General features: G+C 38.3%; 1 protein-coding gene across 9 annotated transcripts in view; it reads right to left on the bottom strand.

Annotated features, from left to right (window-relative positions):
• Window positions 1–8,469: 8,469 nt before the first annotated feature.
• Window positions 8,470–21,587, bottom strand: part of LOC117421240 (TBC1 domain family member 1-like) — a 97,787-nt gene continuing 84,669 nt past the window's right edge. For all 9 annotated transcript variants that reach the window (XM_059032483.1, XM_059032490.1, XM_059032503.1 and 6 more), the window contains 5 exons: window positions 17,141–17,385; window positions 15,015–15,174; window positions 13,060–13,229; window positions 10,275–10,451; window positions 8,470–9,096 (listed from right to left, as the gene is read on the bottom strand). In XM_059032483.1, coding sequence (XP_058888466.1) covers window positions 8,911–9,096; window positions 10,275–10,451; window positions 13,060–13,229; window positions 15,015–15,174; window positions 17,141–17,385 — 938 coding nt within the window. In that variant the 3' untranslated portion in view covers window positions 8,470–8,910. The remainder of the gene's footprint in view (window positions 9,097–10,274; window positions 10,452–13,059; window positions 13,230–15,014; window positions 15,175–17,140; window positions 17,386–21,587) is intronic.

Genomic DNA, 21,587 nt, shown 5'->3' with positions numbered 1-21,587 from the left:
TTTTAGACCTCAGAGGTCTGAACAAATACATTCTGATAGAAAAATTCAAAATGGTATCTTTAGACACTGTCAAGGCAGTTGAACTCTGAGACTGGATGGTTTCTATAGACCTCATGGATGTCTATTCCCATCTCCCCATACACAAGGATTCCAGAAAATCTTTGGTTTGCTATCAAGGACTGCCTTACCAGTTCAGGGTGCTTCCCTTTGGGATTTCCACAGCCCCCAGAGTGTTCACAAAGGTGATGGTAGAAGTCATAGCATATCTACGAAGCAGGGGCATCAAAGTGTAATTAAGGATTTAATTTTTATTTTATTTTATTTTATTTTTTTTGAGGGGGGGGGGGCAATTGTACAAAGCAAAGCTATTGTTTCTGAAATTGTATCGTATGTATCATTTACAGTACGCAACCACAAAAGTCCAGCTAGAGTATTTACAAAAATGAAAGTTTTCACAGACCAAAAATACCCCCAGTTAGTCCCTAATATGTCTGGACAAACTGTGCGTCACTTTTTATTGATCAACAATTCCACAGAAATCTTCACAAACTGCACAGGAAAACAGCCTCTTTTAGCCCATGCAACATCAAGAGGGCTGGATGATGATGCTGTCGTTGCAACATTAGCAGGTGTAGACAGAATTGGCATTTAGAATTCTCCTAGGAAAATATAAGCCAGGTAAAGACTGTTAAAGAAAAGATAAAAAACACAGCAGCTCTGACAATGATTGCAAACATCTCAAAGTATGAAAATGTCAATAGACAGACAGAGCTAGATAAATAGATGAGAGATTTTGATATTAACTTTGATAATGTATTTGAATCCAAGCCACGATTTGTAGAGATTTACTAAGCATTTGCTCCCTAACATATACTAAATATGGGGATTCATTTCTATTATTGTATTTAGTACAAATATATGATAATCTTCTCTACTGTTACTGTTTTTGGTAAAGCGCAGGTATTTCTTTTAACAGCTCTTTTCCAGAAATGCTCATAGGTCTGAAACCTTTTTCTCAAGTTTGCATCTCAGTGTTCTGTACAGTGCCATTCATTATCTGGTACTGAACTGAACTGTCCTAACTACCTTGAGAGTATAACAGGGAAGAGCACATTTGAAAGGGAAATATTACTTAAATAAAAGGAAATTAATATTGTCTATAAATAGCATCTAAAAAAGTGAACGGAAGGTGTCAGATTCCGCATACTTCTTTTATCTATTTATGCTCTGAGCACACTTTTAAACTCAGGGGAGATGTTTAAGGAGGACACAGAGATGTTTTGGACTCCTATAAGTAGATTATTTGTGCACTTACAGATATGAGTATATCCAGACAACTTTTAATTAATCAAGAGAAATCACACAGACCCATTCAAATTTGAAGTTTTAACAAATCAGAGCAATATTAGTACTCCTTCGGTTTATTAAATGCTTAAAAATGGATCGAGTGGGTACAGACCACATCAGATCCCAGCTAATAGACAAACCTCTGTCACTCAAATTTCGAGTCATGGAAAACCTCTGTCAATGAAATTCTCTGTCAACCATCAGACAGCATTTTTTCTGGGACTTAACGTAAGAGCCAATCACGTTTCTAAGTTTGCATATCCTAGATTTCATTGGCTACTGCGAATGTCAATCAACTGAAAACAAAAACTTTTCTACATTATGTAAATACCAGGCTGGCTCGACTCTGCACCGGCTCGGGTGTGCAGGTGTAAACGTAGCTTAAGACCATTAGTTCTGTTTTCTTGTACCATAAGGTACCTTTCATTAGTTAATGTAAAAGATTATACATGGTAAGAGAATTTGAGACCGCTGCTGACCGATAAATCCAGATTGGATGCTAAGGCTCGTTTTCCTTATCTTCGAATATCTTATGCTGCCTTGCTCAAGCAGGCAAAAGGAAGAGCCCCCTTCTCAGTAAGTCTACTGTGTACTTGCAGACTTGTAGCTTCCAAGATTATTCAATTAAGTCATAACTTTGTATTGAATTCTCATTTTCAGCCTTATAGTTTTCCTGTAATAATACTTGGGTTTCTTATTACAGTAAAACCTTAAATAAGTGCAAATACTTATTTTAGTTCAGATATTCTATTTCAATTTACCCAAACATATTAATGCTCTCCAGAGATTGTTATTCTGTTTCTATTAGATCGGAATGCCTATAGAGGCTCTGTGTTTAGCTTAAAAGCTGCTTCCAAACTAAAGTTACTTCTTTTCTGATAACACACGTTCAAGTTAATTAAATGAAATCCTAGTTTTGCTATATTCTCTCCTCCCAGGGTTAACAGGCTTCTGCACCGGTAGCTTTCAGATAAGGGAAGCCCATGTCTTAAGTCTGGCCATTTTTCAAGGACTAATATGCACTCCAATAACAACTGCAGACAGACAAGCTTTTTTTCTAACATTAGATCATTGCTTGCTCTTCCTTTTGCTACAATAGTTTTTTCAGCTGGCTTTAGAGCCTTTAAAACAGTACACATTACAATATTTTAACCCTTTGCCAGGTCCGGCATTACAATTTTCCCTTTCCGGTCCGATGTCGGACCCTGTCCAACATCATCAAAAAGACGTAAAGCACAGGTCTCTAGATGTTTTTTCTCCGGAAAAAGCCGAGAAAACCATTCAATGGCCGAGTGAGACTAATAGGAGCCGAGAGAAGCCGAAAAAAGGGGCGGATCTGAGCAATACACATAGCCCCGGCACCAGAGATAACACGGCTATAAACAAACAGATAGACTGAAAAATAGAAAATAGACTGCACGTGTGAAAATAAATTGGATCTGACGTGCCTGAGACACACTGAATAAATGGACCGCTAAGGGTTAACATTGTTGCAGTTTCACACAGTCTTTTTAATCACATTTGTATCCCAAAGATCAGCCGAGAGAAGCGGAAAAAAAAATAATAATAAAATGGCGTATCTCATGAATACTGATAGACCCAACACCACATAGATAACACGGACATAAACAAACAAGATAGCTGCTTTCGCATCCAGCGCTCAAAGAACATCACAGACATTTGCAGAGCTTTTTTTATATGTTATAGTAATAAAATAATGATTTTGATCGCATTATTGAGGAGTTTGGTGATAAAACGAGTGATCAGGAGATGATTTATTGGTATGTACTACTATTACGAGGTATGTAAAAAATATAGCGAACGAGGGGTGGGCGGGGCTGGAGATGCAGTACTGAGTGTCCTGTTGATATGCAGTGCCTTTTAAACCCGTTTTACTGTGAAAAAAATACTTTTAAACAGCGTGTCTAAAATAAACTGCGCGTGTGAAAACAAATTGGACCTGATGCGTGCTGAATAAATGGACCGCAAAGGGTTAAATGTAACACAGATGACACCATGGACCCTCTCCTACCCATAGATTAAGGTGATGTGGTGAAGGGAGAACATCATTTATTATTATTATTAGTTTATTTAGCATTTAACTCCAGGCTTGTGGCCGTTGAGGTTCTTTTCTCTCTTACGCTGGTTCATCTGACTGGGTTCACAAGGATCATTAGGTTCATCACTAGTTGTGTTTATGCAAGTCCTCCTCTCATCTATGACAGGGGTGCTGATATCCTGTGAACTGTGGTTTGCTTCCTGTCGCTGGATTTCATTTGACTGACTTGACTGACTTCATAAAAAGTACTGATCAATGCAAGGCCCTTGTCCCTTCTCCCTCAAGCATTTCATTCTCCCTTGATGAATCTTCAATCCCCTAACCGTTGTCACTTTGCTCCAGCCACAGACACAAACCTAGAGTCATCTTTACTAACTGCAGATCTTGAGCTAGTCCTTTACAAAGTACTCATATTCGTTTCCTTTCCTAAGTTGTTAACCGTGCTGTCAAACCTTGAGTCATCTTCCGCCCCTGCTCTTGCAGACTCTAGGGGTATTTTTCTCTTAAATTTCTTAGAAGCCTTGGGTGGGTGTCTCTAGCATCCTGTTTCATTTGAAAACAGCTGGATACTGCCAGCTAGGGTGGCTAATCCCTGCCAGCCCCAATGGGGTCTATTTCCTCCTGTCCAGGTTGTCACAGGTTCTTTCCCTCGTCGCCAGCTGCACTATTCACAGCAGTCATTGGACGTATCCAGATCTTCATGATTTCCATTACATGAGAGTAGGTGTTGAAACTTCATGCTGATATTGGACTCAGCTCTCGCCAAGATAAGCACCAACTAAGACATAGCTTCTTTTACTGTAAACTAATGTGATCCATCTGCGTTTCCTTCCATCTAATGATGTAGTTATCCTTCTGCCTGGTGTTGATGGCTGAAGTGTAACGCTGGCTCCAGGGATCAGCCTATTTTGTCTCGACCAGAGCCATTGTTATAATATGTTTTATGTGTAGCGGTCAATTTAACCGCTCCTGGTCGGAATAGGTATGACAGTATTTTATCTTGCTAATTTTTGCAGCTATGTGATTCTTTCATTGTCAGAGTAATTAGTACATAAATTTAGGTAAAGTCTGGAAAGCACAGCTCCATATCTTAAACACACGCACCACAATTTAAATTTAAATTTAAATTCCAAAACAGTCAAAATGACCGTCTTGGTCGTTCTAGTCTTAAAAGCCTGATACCTACAAAAAAATTAAACCTTGTTAGCCAGGCTCCCATCTTTACATTCTCAGCTCCATCATCAGTGGGGAAACTCCACAGAAATTAAGTTGGTTCAATCAAAGAGCCATACATCTCTGCCAAATACACCTTTCACTCAAAAAGGTGCTCGCACCTTGTACAAGGGAGGAAAGGGTTAATGACGCCTTCTTATCCAGTCTAACAGTGATGTCTTGTCAAAAATGTTGATTCATTTTAAAAATCATTTTTTTAGTGCATGCGTTATATATCTCCCCCATGTTTACAAATCTGTAGACTAACTTGAAATCACTGTGTGTCATTCTGATTGATTGACCTCATTCTATAATGCCAAGAAAACTGAAACCAGTTGGCAGTGTTGGCTTCTTCAAGATGTTTACTGTTAAAATTAAATGATATGTTTTTATCATAAGCACTTAAGATTGAGGCTGAATGCCACAATAGATTATAATAAGCTCCATGCTCTGTGCCATTTTTCTATTCGAAAAAGTTACCAACGGATTTGTTTAATTCAAATTGATAAGGCCCGAGTTGTAAAACATCATGTGTCGTCTGCTTGTGGGAAGCTATTTATAGAAATTGAAAAGGCAGTTTGATTCGTAATAGATTAAGAATAGAAGGGCAATATACTGTAACATTCTACTGTCATGGTAAAAAAAATTGTTTACAATAGTATGCTAGTGTTCCATGTAGCACTGAATATAGTAATAATACTGTATATTGGCATTTTATTTTAAAATAATAAAACTGACTGCATAAGGTAGCTTCGCACCTAATTAATTTATTATAATGCAATGTTCTGTACAGCTTAATTTGTTCAAGACCCATATTATACAAATGTCTAACAGTTTACAGATACTGTGTCATGGAACAAAAACACATACTAGGCTTTCTGCCAGAGAAGTATTAACAAAAGTTAACTATCAACCAGATTTTTTCTAACTGCGTATACAAAGCCGACTTTCATTGGTGGCTGCTGGATCTTCAAACTTACTGTTTTACTTAAAAAAAGAACAAACATAATGCACTTGTCTGGTCTTAAGTGTGCTGCAAACAATGGCTTATCTTAATATTAACATTGTGTGTGCAGTACTTGTATCGCGTGCGGTCTTACTTATCATAACAAACCTGCTCCACTCCTTTGTAAATGGCATTTTTGTTTGACTTTCTCTCTTTCTGCCCTCTTGAACTCACAGCCACAGCAGCCTGCCCCTGTTCTATTCCAATCCTGAACTGTAACATAAAACATCCCCAATGTATTTTCCCTTCCCCATGCAGTCTTATGGCCCGAGTATCAGCATTCTGATAACACTGGAATGCCCAAGGAGCGTTTTGGGCAGCATAATACTTTATTTTTTTTCTAATTTAGTAGTCGCCAATTTGATTTTTACCCCCGTTTTTTTTCTTCTCCTAATTTAAAATATCCAATTGTATTTTTAGGCTCAGCTCACCACTACCATCCCTGCACTGACTTGGAAGTGGCGAAGACGAACACATGCTGTCCTCCGAAGCATGTGCTGTCAGCCGACCGTTTCTTTTCACTCTGAGGGCCCGCCATGCAGCTAACCTAGAGATGCACCGTTGGAGGACAACGCAGTTCTGGGCAGCTTACAGGCAAGCCTGCAGGCGCCTGGCTAGTCTACAGGGGTCGCTGGTGTGCGGTGAGCCAAGGACACCCTGGCCGACCTAAGCCCTCCCCCCTCCCAGCAATCGGCCAATTGTGCGCCACCACCTGGGATCTCACGTCCACGGTCGGCAGTGGAATAGCCTGGACTCGAACCGACGACCTCCAGGCTATAGGGGGCATCCTTCACTTCACGCGGAGCGCCTTTACCGGATGCGCCACTCAGGAGCCCCAGGGCAGCCTAAAACTGATCATATTTGAAAACTTGATATTTGAGTTTGGTTGGTATGAAATCTATGAAGAGTACTGCTGTTGCTTATCTACCTGATAGAGATCCATTGTGGTATGGGTATGGCTGTGTTTTTGAGGCTTCAGGTAATTCATTTAGCATCATTTTAAAAAACATTCCGTACTTTGCATTTTTCAAATCCGCCTCATGCATAAGAGGGCTTCAAAAAAAAGAGAAAGACAAACTTTGTTGCGTCAGAAGGCGAAGCAACCGTTGACATAACGGTTGTCGTTGATGGAGTGGGGATGGTAAATATTATTTTTATTCTTCTCTTAAAGAGAATTAGGGAGCTCGATGCCAGCATTCAGCCAGATCAATACATATCTGTTGATGAGGTGGTTTGTAACTTGCCAGTTTCTGATAAGCATCAGTTCCAATAACATCTTTGGACAGCATTCACCCATGGAGGTACCTAAACGTGCAGGGAATGTTGCTTTGTGTGTTGCCATATACCACAACCGGGTCAATCCACCCATATATTATGAAGCAGCTGCTAGGTTTTCCTTGGAACACTGCATGATCAGCCTTTCCAGCTCAATGAAGAAGCCAAGAGCAAAGCATCCTATGGAACAACATAAATTTGAATTACATACCGAGGGTGTGGTAGTGCTACGCATATCATAATTGTTACTGCATTGTTCAACATTACACATTTGGAATAATAAAGGATGTTTTCTGTCAGGTAACAGCATCTCTTTTTGCAAGCTGATTGGATGAGGTGTGTATATTTTGTTTCATTGTCATAGCTGAATATATTACGATCAAATGCTAAAATATGACCCCTTTGACTTGGAGTTCATCTGCTCGGGAAAATGTTTACATTGTGGTTAGGAATAAGATTAGTTTATAATTCTCTACTGTGAATCCAAACCGATTAGATCATATTTTTTAACAGTTATACTGTAATCCTCAGAATATAATGCACAGCCTTTTACACATTTTCGGATAATTATTGCATGTTACACAGGTTGCATGCAGTGGCGACTCGTGGCTTGAAAAACTGGTGGGGCACAGCCCCCCCAATTAGACATAAAAAGTTGTCGATTTCAAGTTACTTACCACATTTTATAGTTAACTTCAAATATCCAACTGTTTAAAAAGCTGAAAAAAGGTATAATTAAGCTAATGAATAGTTCAATTAAAAGGTTCAATTAAGTAATTGAGAACTCAGTTGGAATGAAAACCAGCAGAAACAGGGGTCCCCCAGGACCAGGATTGGGAAACCCTGTGCTAAGCTACTGGACTCCAATGCTGTAATATCATCAAACTCACCTCAAAATCCCACTATAATATCCATCACATCTACTCACTTCCTTCCTCAGTTTCACTTGAAACTCCACCCAGACCATCCACTTCATCAGCTTCTGCTCCGCTGTCTTGCCACTTTCAAGGAAAAACTTCACAATAAACGGAAATGTGCAGTTTATTTTTAACAAGTGAAACTTAAAATTAATTCTTAAATACAAATGAAAGGATATGTGCTTTGGGACTATATAACACTGTGGATGGATACACAATTCAAGTTCATTGTTTTTTTTTTTCTAATTTAAAAAAGTGTTTTCATTATTTTTCCCCCAAATGACAATAGCTTGAAATAGCTGTTTTATAAGTGGTATAAATCACTTTGGGCTGTGCGGTCCCATTAACTATACACACGCCTAGGTGGTAATTGGCCCGAAGTGGTTTATACCCGGCACTGCTAGACTACTTTTGTTTCTATTGTTAAGTTACATTCCCCGGCTAATTCATGGTGTGGTATGAATATGATTAGTTAAAAGCTGTTTTGGCCGAGAATGTCAACCTGTCATTCTACTAATTTGCTGTGTCCTTTTAGTGAACCACAAAGATCATCAAAACATGTCAAAACAAAGTGCAGGAAACAGCCCTAAACAAAAAAAGAAAATCCATCTATAGCAAAATCTAGAAGGAATCCAACAAAAACGGGACAATGGTCACAAAACAACAATTGTTTACTGTAATTCCACTCAAACAATAAGAAATGTATAAAAAACAGGTGCAGTTAAAAGATCAGTTATACTTTAACATAAACTATTCAGTTACCATTCTTAAAGAGAAAACAAATTTCGACAAATGTCTCCACTTTTCTACGGTTTTAGAAGGAGAAATTAAAAACACTTAAAAGCATTGCCATGCTTGGTTTTGCTTAATGAGACAAATGGTTAATTTTGAGGGCATTGGTTGTCTAGATGCCCAATGGAGTGCTCTGCTTGAGTTCTCAAACTATATAAACTACTTTTCCAGAGACAAAATGTACTGTGGTAGGACAACTCTTCTGAGGCGCAAATCTTCTGAGATGTCAAAAAAAAAAATCGAAATCGTAAGCCTTGTTTGTTTCTGTAAATGGATGTCAGGGCTGGCCGGCTTTCTGTTTTTTAAACTCCAGCAGTTTCATCTTCAGTGATGTCTGTGTTTTTTATACGTCCTCGTAGTTCTTCCACTGTGTTCAGCAGAGCTGATCTCTCCAGTTCCAATGTGCAGATGGCCTGTTTTAAATTTGCCTCATTTTTGACAAAATTCTCTGCACTCAATTCTAGATTGTGAATTTTTGCGTGAGCAGCCTTTAAGAAAGAGGAGGAAGAAGGAAACATTAAGTAAAACCAGATTAAATGACAAAACAAGTTGATGCCAAATAAAAAAGAAATTTCATTTTTAATTACATATTTTTAATGTAATTACATGGAAGTATTCCTGATGATTTTAACAGGTTTAGCATATGGAGGTTCCAGACCTTGAATTACATTAACTCCAGTCCACGGTAGTTGTGTTGTGCCTACCAAACTCACTTATAACCTCATGATTAAAACTGCCTTGAGAAAGTTACTGTATTGTGCTGTTGGAGTTATTTATAAAATTATGCCACTGAAATTTGTCTCTAGCCATTTAATCTGTTTCACATTTCAGCATTTAAAATTAAGCAAATTTGAGTGTGAGACTCTAAAATGAACTATGCTTTTATATGTTGGCATACCATGTGTCTATTAAAGTCTGCAGATACTGGTTAATTTGCTGCCCCAAGATACTGGCTGGAGTCCTGTGGTGGTAGAACTTTTAGCAGTAAGGTTCCTAGGTTGTGGGCCTTGCTGCCTAATTGCATTGATGTACAGTCTTACTTGTTTGAAAAGACTTTTGACCTGCAGTAATGCTTTCAAGTGCTTGTCCATACATTGTTGTTTTGCATTGTATTCGATTTGTACTCCATACATCTGTTGAAATGTTTGTTAACTTTTGAATTATTGTAGTTTTAAAAGGGCACATAAGGACCTTTTTATTTTATTGTTACATGTTCTCATGTGTTGCTACAACTGTTTATGTAAGGTGTGTGTATTGTTTTATTTTTACATTTTGACCACTTTTTTAAACTTTTAAAATTGCATTCCCTGCCTCAAGATGGCTTCCCCTCAGAACTACATCCCTGCCTCAAGATGGCTTCCTCTCAGAACTACATTTCCCATCAGCCCCCTGCTCACATATGTAACTGAGATGGATATACCAATGAGCAGGAGGAGGATGGGAAATGGAAATGCCATTTTTTCTAATTTAGTAAAAAAAAAAAAAACAGAAAAATAAGAACAACAAAAAAAAAAAGAATATTTCACCAACTGGGCTTTAAAATTTCACAACTTTGTTCTTCCTGTAGATTTGAACACCACACTGAACAATAGTGTTTTACACATTACATTTTAACCAAAGGATACAGCATTAAAAAGTCCTACTAGAGATCACAAAGCTTACAAACCTGTAGCTCCTCCAGAAGATCAATGTTTTGTTGATACAGACTGCTACTGGTCTTCTCTAGCTTTTCCATCTTTTTGTTGTCACTTAAAGGCAAAGAGGAGTCCATCAGTTCATCTTGAAGCACGTGGTATTCAACTTCATAGGCCTGCAACTGCTTTGAGATGTCCATCTCAAACACCTAAAGACAAAGCAACAGACTAGGTTGTTAACCAACCTTAAATCACAGTCCTCTACATGAACAGCAAGTAAAGAGATGCATCATCATCATGAAAAAAAAAAAAAACTTAGGTACCTAAATTGACTCTCATGTAACTTCTTAAATAGGAGAACATGAACTACAAACAAATCTTTAATCATATTAAACAAAGTTACAAAACAGTTATGAAAGACACATCAAGATAAAGCTGTCTGGCATCTATGCAAATTTATGGAAATATGGAATACACCGCAAAGCTCAAGAATGTTAGTGGTGCCTGGGAAAGCTTGATAATCCACAGTTTAGATGTTCTTTCAGCTGTCCTTGCTTCATATTACCAGTGATTGAAGTAGGTTCTCCTTTTAAGGACAAAATAGAGCCTCAATATTGACTGAAACACAAAGTGCTGCAAGTCAGATATTGAATTGCGGTTTAATATAGTTGTGACAGGCTGCCCCGTTTTACATGCTTTAACATGTAAAGGCTCCTATGTAGAGTTATAGGCTGCAGGAAAGGATTACTATTGTAATCCAATGACACACCCATTAAAAGTGTGAAATACAGCTGTTCCATGCATGCCCTTTCCAGTTGTACATATTCTGTATAAATCCTGTATACTTTTGATGGCATTCAACAGTTCAATACCACCGGATGACATCTAGTGAGTGTCCTATTATAAACAAGTCATTTTAACAAAGAAGGGAATTATCTTACAACAACATTTTATTTATATAGTGCCTTTCACAGCAAAAATCCCAAGGCACTTTCCAAGATTTAAACAAACAAAAAGAAAAGGTACAGTTAGGTACAGTTAAAAGCCAATTTAAAATAGTAAGTCTTTAAAAGAAGTTTTAAAAAAAAACTTGAGAGTCTGAACTTTTAATATAATTTGGCAAGGAGTTCCAAATTCTGGGTGCATAAACAGAAAAAGCCCCGTCACCCTGAGTGCGAAGCCTGGAGTTGAGGACAACCAACAGACCAGCCTCAGAGGAACGCAGGTTGTGAGCAGGAACACAGTGCCATTTAGAGCTTTGTAGGTTAGCATTGCAATTTTAAAATCAATCCTAAAGTGAACAGGCAACCAATGGAGTTGACATAGTACAGGTGAACTATGATCACAAGATTTTGATCTTGTTAGGATAGGAGCAGCAACATTCTGGACATATTGGTGCCTTAGAGTATTATTAGGAAAACCAGAGAACAAAGCATTGCAGTAATCCAGTCTCGAACTGATGAGTGCATGAACTAACCTTTCTGCATCTACTGATGATAAAAAAGGATGTAAAAACGGGCAATATTGCGGAGGTGAAAAAAGGCTGTACTAACAAGGAGGAATCTATAATAAAACCCAAGTTCCTAATCCTAGAACTGACTTTAATATCGGAACCATCTAACGACAGTGAGGAGAAAGTAACTCTACGCAAATGATTCATAGATCCCAGGAGCAAAATTTTAGATTTACCAAGATTTCCATTACACGAGAGTAGATGTTAAAACTTCATGCTGATTTGAACTCGGCTCTCGCCAAGATAAGCACCAACTAAGACGTAGCTTTACAGTAAACTAATGTGATCCATATGTGTCTCCATCCATTTACGTTTCCTTCCATATGATGATGTAGATATCCTTCTGTCTGGTGTTAATGGCTGAAGTGTAATGCTGGCTCCAGGGATCAGCTTATTTTGCCTCCCTGGCGCATCAGCACACACAACGGCTGCGATGTTGGCTCCGGGGATCAACCAAAGTGCGGCCTCCCCAGCGCATCAGCATGACAACCGTCTGGATTGAGCTAAGTAGGGTACATCTCTGGGGTTTTCAAGTGGGCACCTTCCATCCTCAGTGTTTCGTCGACTAGCCCACGACACCTCAAGAGGGCTCGACGGTGATTCTGGCGTCCCAGCATCACCCCCCTCCGTCCCCCACTCAACTCAGCCCAGCTTACTTACCTGTCCCCAGCCAGAATCTTTCCGTCTCAACCACAGCCAGTTGCTGCTCCTCTCTGCTGCAAAATTTAACTGAAGGAAATTATCATGCATCCATCTTTTTATATCAGCAATCAGCATTGTTTTAGGCTCAGCTCACCGCTACCACCCCTGTGCTGACTCGGGAGGGGCAACGATGAACACACCCTGTCCTCCGAAACGTGTGCCGTCAGCAGACCGCTTTTCTTTTACTCTGCATGTCATTCGTATTTACAGTACTAAAAGGTGGTCTGAGTGGGGTGACAAATGTTCCACCTCAAGCACTACAAACCAGCATGGTTAGTGGAATGCTTTCTTGAGTCACTGCAAAGAATTTACACCTGTTTCTTCTAAACAACATACCATGCTGTTGTTTTTATTGGCCAATGAGGGAAAATGTTGAAAATAATGTTTTAGTATGAGGAAAATGGTTTGCATGCCACTTTGAAATCATCCCCGAAACCGCAGCAGTCAATGCTCTAAAAAGGGGTGCCCATTTAACGATGAGTACATGGATTCCAGACCGCTCCCCAAGACCACATCTATCAGTGTGAAACAGGAACATTCAAACTGATCATTAACTTTTCTGATCTCCTTTAAAAAGGCACAGTAACCCAGATAAGCCATACCTGGAAAATGGTTTTCTCCATCTGTACTAAGCCAAGGTTTGGCAGAGTGGTTTTGATAAAATCGACGATAGTTTCCAAGTTATCATGCTGAAGTATCAGAGGCTTGTGGCGTCCCAGCAGACTCAGAGACACTTTAAAGGTGACTTCAGCACCCTGAAGAAAGATCATATCTGCAAAACAAATCAGTAATTCCAATGAACTGTCATGCTTCAATGCGAGCATTAAAAGAACATGGTTCCATACATACTTCCTTACTTCTTGTTTCAGAATAAGTAGGAATCAAAAATAACAATAAAACATATTCCTATGCTAGTTTATAAAAAATAAAAAATGTTTTTAAAACCACTCTGCTTTTAGAAATATATTGGTCACTTTAGTTGGCAGCAGAATTAGAAGCCCAGGACCACCTTGTAAAAAAGGCTCAGCTACTAATGTTGAAATCCAAGATTTTTAATCTAGTCATAATGAGTATGAAAATAACTACTAGTTGAGAACGATTACTTAGTTGAGAAAGTAATCAAAAACAAACACTCAGCAAACTGCAACTCTAGATATCTCAAAGGTAATAAAAAAAAAAACACTTATTTAAATCTAGTGCACTACCAGCATCTCACATTATATAGTGCATATTTCTTTCAACCCACGGCAAACATGGATTTAAGAACAAACCTTTGAATTACTTCCTACTGTAGCTCAAACCAGATACTACAGGGTCACTCCAAAAGGCGAGGACTTGAGTTACTGATTTAAATTCCTTGCCTTCCCTTGGACCTGACATTTTTTTTGCTGACCAACTTCTTCTGCCTGGAATGACTTTCACAAAGTCAGTCATCGAGGCCCGCTACATAGAGTACATATACTGTTTGATCCTGGATAACCATGCAGAAGCAACAGACTATGATTGTTTATGCTTTGCACCCTACAGGTACAGTACATAAGGAATGACAGTACACAGAATGTATGATATAAACAATTCATTAATTTCCTTTGTGGATCTCAAAGTGACCACGGTGAAGTCCAAGTAATGGAATTCCATGTTGTCATTCTGACAGCTCAGACTTTGGAAAATGAATGTGCGGTTTGTGATTGCCGCTGTCATTTCTCTTATTTGATTTATTTTTCAGAATACATATTCTTACTTGTTCAGAAGGGATGCAGTCAACAAGGCCCTATTGTATAGTATAATTAAAACCTCCTCAAAGTAGACTCCCAGTGTGCGGGTTGGTTGCCCGTGTGTTTCCCTTGGGTATTAGCGCCAATGTTTGTGGCTATGACTGCTGGACTTGAGCATTTCAAACAACTTAGCTGACAATGTCTCCAAAACAGATGTACCTTGTTTAGGGATACATTTACATGTGAAAGTAAATTCACAAAAAAACATAACATTTGTAAGGTTCACATATTACATAGGATAAGTATGTTTTAAATTTTCTTTGTTCAATGAAGACAGCTTACTAAATCATTCTGCGCAAGCTGTAGTTTGTTATTATTAAACAATTGTTATCAATTGGTTTCAAATAATTGGCAGGTAATGTGAGAGCAAACTATAAGATACGTTTTGGTTGCAATTGACACCTGTATGAATTTACTAAACCATAAATGAACTCGACACATTCTATATCTACAGTATGGTCAGACTTAGCCATCACCATTAACAGCATTACAGTATGTGGAAAGAGCCGATCACAATTAATAATTCACTGAACTAAAACCCTAATTCGTCATTTTATTTTTGAGACTAGCATGACATTTACTGATTGAACATATGTAACCATTTACAGTGGGATAGCTAAAGTGTTGTTGGAGGTTTAAAGGGTTAGAAACAGAAAATGTATGAAAAAGTAACATAACAGTGACTGCATGGATAGTACTGTGTATAAATTATTTCTATGATTGCAGACTTTGTGCTATTATGTTTCTATATTTTTTGATTCAGAAAAAAAAAAGCTTTTTACCAAAGACTCTGGCAACAAAACCCAGAGGAAACTGAGAGGCAAACATTGTTAGAAACCATGGTGCAGCATAGAGGCTGGGGCCGATCTCATGCTCCTCAAGGTGGTTATACAGATCTCGGTGGTAGTCATGGAGCAAGCGAGAGAGCTGGTACATTTGGATCTGTAAAAATAGAGAAAAATAAATTACAATTTTTATTTTTTTATTTTGTATGTTGATACTTGTTTCTATATGCAACAATGAAGCAGAACAATTTTGTTATCTTTCTGTGAACTGGATAACCTGAAAATCACTAAAAACAACTGTGGAAATGTACTGTTTGATTTGAATATGAATTCCATGGAATTTAAACAGAAAGCGATAGAATGCTGGCGTGCTGGTACAGGCTGCTCTTACAATCACAGTCGAGTAAACATCAGCTTATCCCAGTATCATCCAGATTAGTACATTCACAGTTTATGTACTATAGTCTAATAGGAGGGACCATAAAGGGAAGGCGACTTGCCAATAACATGACTCCTAACAAGATTGTTTCCTCACAGGTCCTCTATTTGGGAATGATGTTTTTGCCTTGTACACTCGGCCAGACCACAACACTTTTTATAAAGGCATTATTTCAACGTAGAAAACTCTGCATTGCTTTTATTTGCTGACAAATGTCTCATTTGATTCTGATGAGCTTTTGAGTTATTTGCCAATACATCAGCATTAATAAATGTAGTAAATTGCTTATATTCTTAAAATGAACACACACTAGTGTCTGAAACTAATTATAACCATAGTAGACACCAGAGGTACATGGAGATAGTTATTTTACTTTGTCTTCTAATTATCCCACCAGGATCACTTGGCTTTTTTATGTACAGTATTGAAAGATGTGAGAAAGTGGGTCTGTAGAACATGTCTCAAAATAATTGCATTTATACGACAATCCTGGCTGGGCACAGCCTTCACAGGCACCATCTTGTAGTTGAAGGGTTTCGTAGTAGTTACTCTCCTTGACATAAGCAAAGCGCCCCTCTGTGTAGCATGGCGGTGCAGTCGCCTCAAGCTGTGGTGCAGAAGCTTTTTGAGCTGCGTGTAGCCTCCCTGGGCACGCCCCTCAGCCAATCAGGACCTCAGCGCCGGGCGAGCCTTCCTGCTCAAATGGTTGCCTAGCAACGCATCTCCCGTTACGCGTCCCAGCTGCACACATTCGCGTAAGAACCATCGACAGGGTCCTCCTTGTCACACATTACTTATTTTCGAATACAGTACACCCTCGCAGTAACGAACCTGACCCCTGGACACCATAAAAGAAAAAAAAAAGATAATATAATATAAACACACACTGTCAGCATCGCGGTCTGTACGCACGGGATGCCACCTCCGCAGTGAAGCTAACTCTTTTGTCTTAATAAAAAGTGCACGCTGTGTACCTATACAGAAGCGAAAATCAAATCATGTTGCAACAAAGCTGGAAACTATATTGATCGTTTGAAAAAAGGCATATATAGGTTTTCAAAAAGCACCAACATTTTTTTTGACTTGTTCAGCAACCATGCGGCACAGCAACATTGATTGAAGAAAAAACAACAAACTTGAGGATCTGATGAACTTTTCATGTTGGGTTGATTTGAATAAAAGCTCAGTTTGGGATTCTTGCATGTTGGATTAAGATTTGGTGACAGATTGATTTTCAATAAAAGTTCAGCTTCAATTCGGGATTTTTGCTTTTTGTACTGCGTTTTATGTGTTGCGTACATGAGATGAACAAGTACATGTAATTCTACTTTTATTCACAATCTCATCTCATTAACCAACTCCAACAGGTTATCGTTTATTTTGATTGTCCTTTTGCTATAACGAACCCCTCGATATAACGAACAAAAGGCTTATAGCAAATACTCACAATATCTTTCACAGTACATTAAAAAAGGCACTGTTTACTTGTGGCTATGAATCTTGGTGAGCCTACATTTTTAAATGCTTATGTACATTTAAAAAAAAAAAAAACACAGAAGCAAGAAAGAATTTGAAACCAAATATTATGAATAACCCTATCACTTTTACCTTTGAGGCAGCTGTATTGTTGGTTAAAGTATCATTTTGTCAAGAAATTTGGGAACATCCAGTATTTCACACATACCTGCAGGATAATCATGTCAGGCCTGTACTGCTTTCTCAAGCCCATATCGTACATGAGAAACTTCAGCATTTCAAAAGCATCGTCCTCACTCATATGAAGCAGCAAGATTCCTGCAACAAAGCTCAAGCCTTGACAATAGCCAACTTCTGGATCCAGCAGCGAGTATGCCTTCAGCAAGTTATAGAGGGATAACTGCCCTGCTCCCAACTGAGCAGAGAAATAGGGATGTGTTGGGAATGTGCGGCCTGTAATTAGAGAGGTATGTTAAACCGGGAACAAACTTTTAGATTGAAGGAAAAGAAAATATTTATGCAGTGGTGCCCAAAAGTATGGACAATCTTTTCAATTGAAAATGTTCCAATTCATGTTTGTATTATGAAGTTTGTATGTGGAAGAATGAAAATTATTCTCAATACTTTAAAAGGCTTTAAAATGTTTGCAGCTGTATTGCCCTCTAACCATTAGAAGAAAGAAATCAAGAATAGTTAATAAATATTTTTTAAAAGTTAAAATATATGTGTGACAGGGTCTCACGTCACGTGCGTGGATAGCCGCTGTTTACAAAGTACAGAGAGACATTGTGGGGTGTTGAAATGCCGGCACAGGCGCGCAGGATTTATTAATACAAAACAGAAACGAAATAAAAGGTGGTCATGTGACGTTACCAACCATGGTAACGCACAGAGGACACATACAGCAAGCTGTACAAAAATACAAAATAAAACACAGTACAAAAACTACAAATAAAAGGTGCCCCAGAGGGCGAGCGCTAGCCTTATTAAACGAGGCGCCCCGCTCCAGGAACCTGCTACACTATGTAACCCTCGCTATACATCACATGGGATCACAATCCCCTAACTAACCTACTCACGAGCCGGTGTTCATACTACGACTCCTGCTGCTTCATACGGCCTTGGCTGGGCATTGCCTTCACAAGCACCGCATGCAGTCTCAGGGCTGCGTAGCTGTCGTTCCTGCAGAGCGGACCCTCTCCTCCCGAGTATACGCCGCTCCCCTCTGGCATGGCGTTGCAGTCGCCCCGAGCCATCTCCCGTGGATGTTTTTAAACCGACGGACACTCGGTGAAGACCCGCCCACCTGCTGATTGAGGTCCAACACAGCCAATCACTTGCTGCCCTTCCCCTCAACCAAGCCTAGCAGGCAGCAATTCTCAATCGAGCGCCTGTCTATAAACAATAATGTAATTAAACAAATCAACTCCAAAACGACACACAATAAACCCATTTCCCCTTACAAATTATATCAACACTAAATACACACGTGCAGGGCAATCGCCCTGCTACAATATGTTTTTCATCATTTACTGACAATCATATTTTGCTTCATAATTTCAAATTCAGATATTTTACATAATAGAAAACGTTAGGTTATTATCATAACCCTGGTTCCCTGAAATATAAATGTGACCATTACCAAACGGGTATTTACCTCCTAAAGACCCGAATCCTGAACATTGTATACCAAAAGGACTGTGCTCACAGATCTCAGCGTCATTTTTCCTTCAAGCCTGCTGCAATCATGGACGCAGCGACCTTGAAGGTTAATGGTTACATTTTTATTTCAGGGAACCAGGGTTATGATAATAACCTAACATTCCCTTTCAAGTACGAAATGTAACCATTACTGAACGGATGAAGCCGTCGCAAGGGCAAGATTGCAGAACGACCGGAATGCTAGAAGGCTACGCCAAGAGGCTAACCTGTGCGTTACCATTCGGAACCCCAGTAATTAGCTAGCGTGAAAAATTGAGGGAGAAACTCACCTCTACGCCGGTTGTAAAGGTAGACTGGGAAGCCACCCTTGACCAGGGTTTCGAGGATCCACGACATTAAGTTTGTAGAACCTAGTGAAGGCAGGGTTCACACCCATTTGAAATAATACATTTTCAGACTTTTTCCAGACCTACTTGACACGATTCTCGACAAAATCAAGGTCAGTAAAATGCAGCACCGAGTTGTCTTCAAGATTATTTTAGTCGTTTGATTAGGAAATACATAGTCCAAAAGCAAATAACATAGGTGTGTAAAAATGAATAAAATAAAAGTTTCAATACACATAATTTGTACTGCCTACAGGATTAGTTTTTCATTTCTTGGAGCTTGCTGTCGAGCTCTTGCTCTAAACTCTGCAGCTCCGATTGTTTTTCTTTGGCTGATCTCCTAAGTGAATTGGACTTCGAGATAAAGGAGATCTGACCTGTGGGCTCGGCTTTCTCTAAATAGTCAGTCATCAGCAGATTTCAGAAGAGCCTTAATGCTGGTCTCAGTAGTTCTTTTTTCCTTTAGAGCATCGACCTCATTCATAAAAAAAATTATTTAGTCACCTCTCTTCTGTTCTTCTTTCTTTCTCCTTTCCTCATCAAGGTAGGCATGGTACTTCTGCCTAGCTGTGGAGGCTGACATAAGCAGCTCTTTGGTAACTGTCACATTGATGACCCTGCCAACATTCTTCTTGTGGTCTGAGATCAATCTCTGTGCAACCAATGTCTGTTCTGACATATTTTCAACAGTTATCTCCTTGTTGATTGAGAATCCTCTCTCAACCAAGGTCTGCCCATGTGAAAGCAACAACAGTTTTTCGGTCACATTCCAAATTTCTAACCACTCCACTTTCTTGGACATTTGTTCAGAGAAAAAGGTATCCAATCTTGAGTAACTCGGGCTAAATGAGAAAAAGTGTGGGTTGGTAGTGCTGCTCATAGCAAAATCTTTAAACTGATGTATGATCAGTTTAAACACGGAACAATAATAAAATAGGCAGCCGCGAGAACTGCGATTTCAAACACTGTTTAATTTTCCAGTTGTTAATTTGGTTTGTCATTTATAATACATGTATCTAATAATATGCTTCTTTAATTATTTTGTCATATACACCTTCTCCCATAGAGATCGGTGCTGCACATTTAATCATACATCAACAATATCTTTCAAACTCACATTTCTCAAAGGGGAATTTAAACTAATTAAAAGGAGAAAATATCTTTAAATGAAGCAAACTACAATCTTTCCTAGACAATGGAACACTTGGAAGTAATGCTTCAAAATAAACTAGTATGGCTACAATGCTACTGTGTAATCATTATAGCTTTTTTAAAAAAAAAATGTTTACTGCTGCTTATACGTCCGAAGTGCTGTAGGATAGTATGTTTTGTAAGGAAATAATTACAAGCTTAAGTTTCATTTATTACGTTAACTATAGATTTATTAGTTTTCTTGTTGGCGATCATAAAACAATAAATACTGCAGAAGGGGTCATTTTTAAATTTACACTTGACGTTAATCGGAAAAGTATTTTCTGTTTTTCTGAATGAGAGAAACATTAGGATGGTCAGTCATTATCCAATGTGAAACTGGCCCTGTAACTTGATTGACCAGCACAAACATAGCAAAAAAATGAAGACGATCGTGGCAAATTGCATTAAAAGAGAACTACAATTCACATAACATGTCACAGGTCATCGTAAGCAGTCAATGTTGAAATGAAAAAGAAAAAAAGAAATAAAAAAACACACTGGGTTTACAAATTACTTTTAAAAATACACAAATGGCATTGAATATTTCAAATACATTTTATTCATACAGATTCGTACAAACCGACTGGCGCCATTTAGGAGATTAGGATGAGCTACATAATCTTAAAACACTGCCCTTTTTGGCTGGTGATTGCAATCTGCTGTCAAACACAGCAATACACTGCTTATTAGTTTTAATTTATATTAAATAAAGGTAGACTACTTACTGTAGAAATCACATTGTTTACATAGAGAAACACACTTCATATTTTGTAATTTCAGAAATGACTGTTCAGTAAAAGTGTGGCTGTAAAGTAGGCTATTAAAAAAAAAAGCTATGATCAACTGAGAAAATAAAATGCTCAGACAACTGTCTAATTCACATTCAGATGCTTTCTCTAACATTCATTATCTAAAACAAACATGTGGATTGAAAACAAAAGACAGAAAATATCACCTTGCAATTACTTTAAGTTTTACGTTTAAAGTGTTACCTGTTCACATCAAACATGTTAAAGGGAAATATTGGAAATAAAAATATTCAGAGAAACCTTAAAAGGAAACTACGGTATCGCCCTTGAAATTTAGGACAGAAAAAAAAAATATATATATTTTTTAAAATCTTTTATTTAGCATTATGTAAATCAAAGAAACTTCAAAATTATAATCGCAAAAGTCTACCAGAAGCCAATAGTGCTTCGTGGTTTTTTGTTGTTGTTTTCTTAACACTGTTACACATAAAACCAAGATTACACAAGTGAAACTGTGAGTAATTATTTATTATTATAACTGTGAGTATATAATTTTATTATTAAGCTTACTCAACCTAAGTTGAAGTAGTATTATTATTTTTAAACCACACTACAGTTAAGGTGCTTTTGTACACCGTGGTATAACATCCTCTGTAATCACGGT

This window comes from Acipenser ruthenus, chromosome 1 (genome assembly GCF_902713425.1).
Source record: "Acipenser ruthenus chromosome 1, fAciRut3.2 maternal haplotype, whole genome shotgun sequence".
Taxonomy (NCBI): domain Eukaryota; kingdom Metazoa; phylum Chordata; class Actinopteri; order Acipenseriformes; family Acipenseridae; genus Acipenser; species Acipenser ruthenus.
The sequence above is the reverse complement of the archived record's forward strand: the minus strand, read 5'-3'. Positions and strand labels throughout refer to the sequence as shown.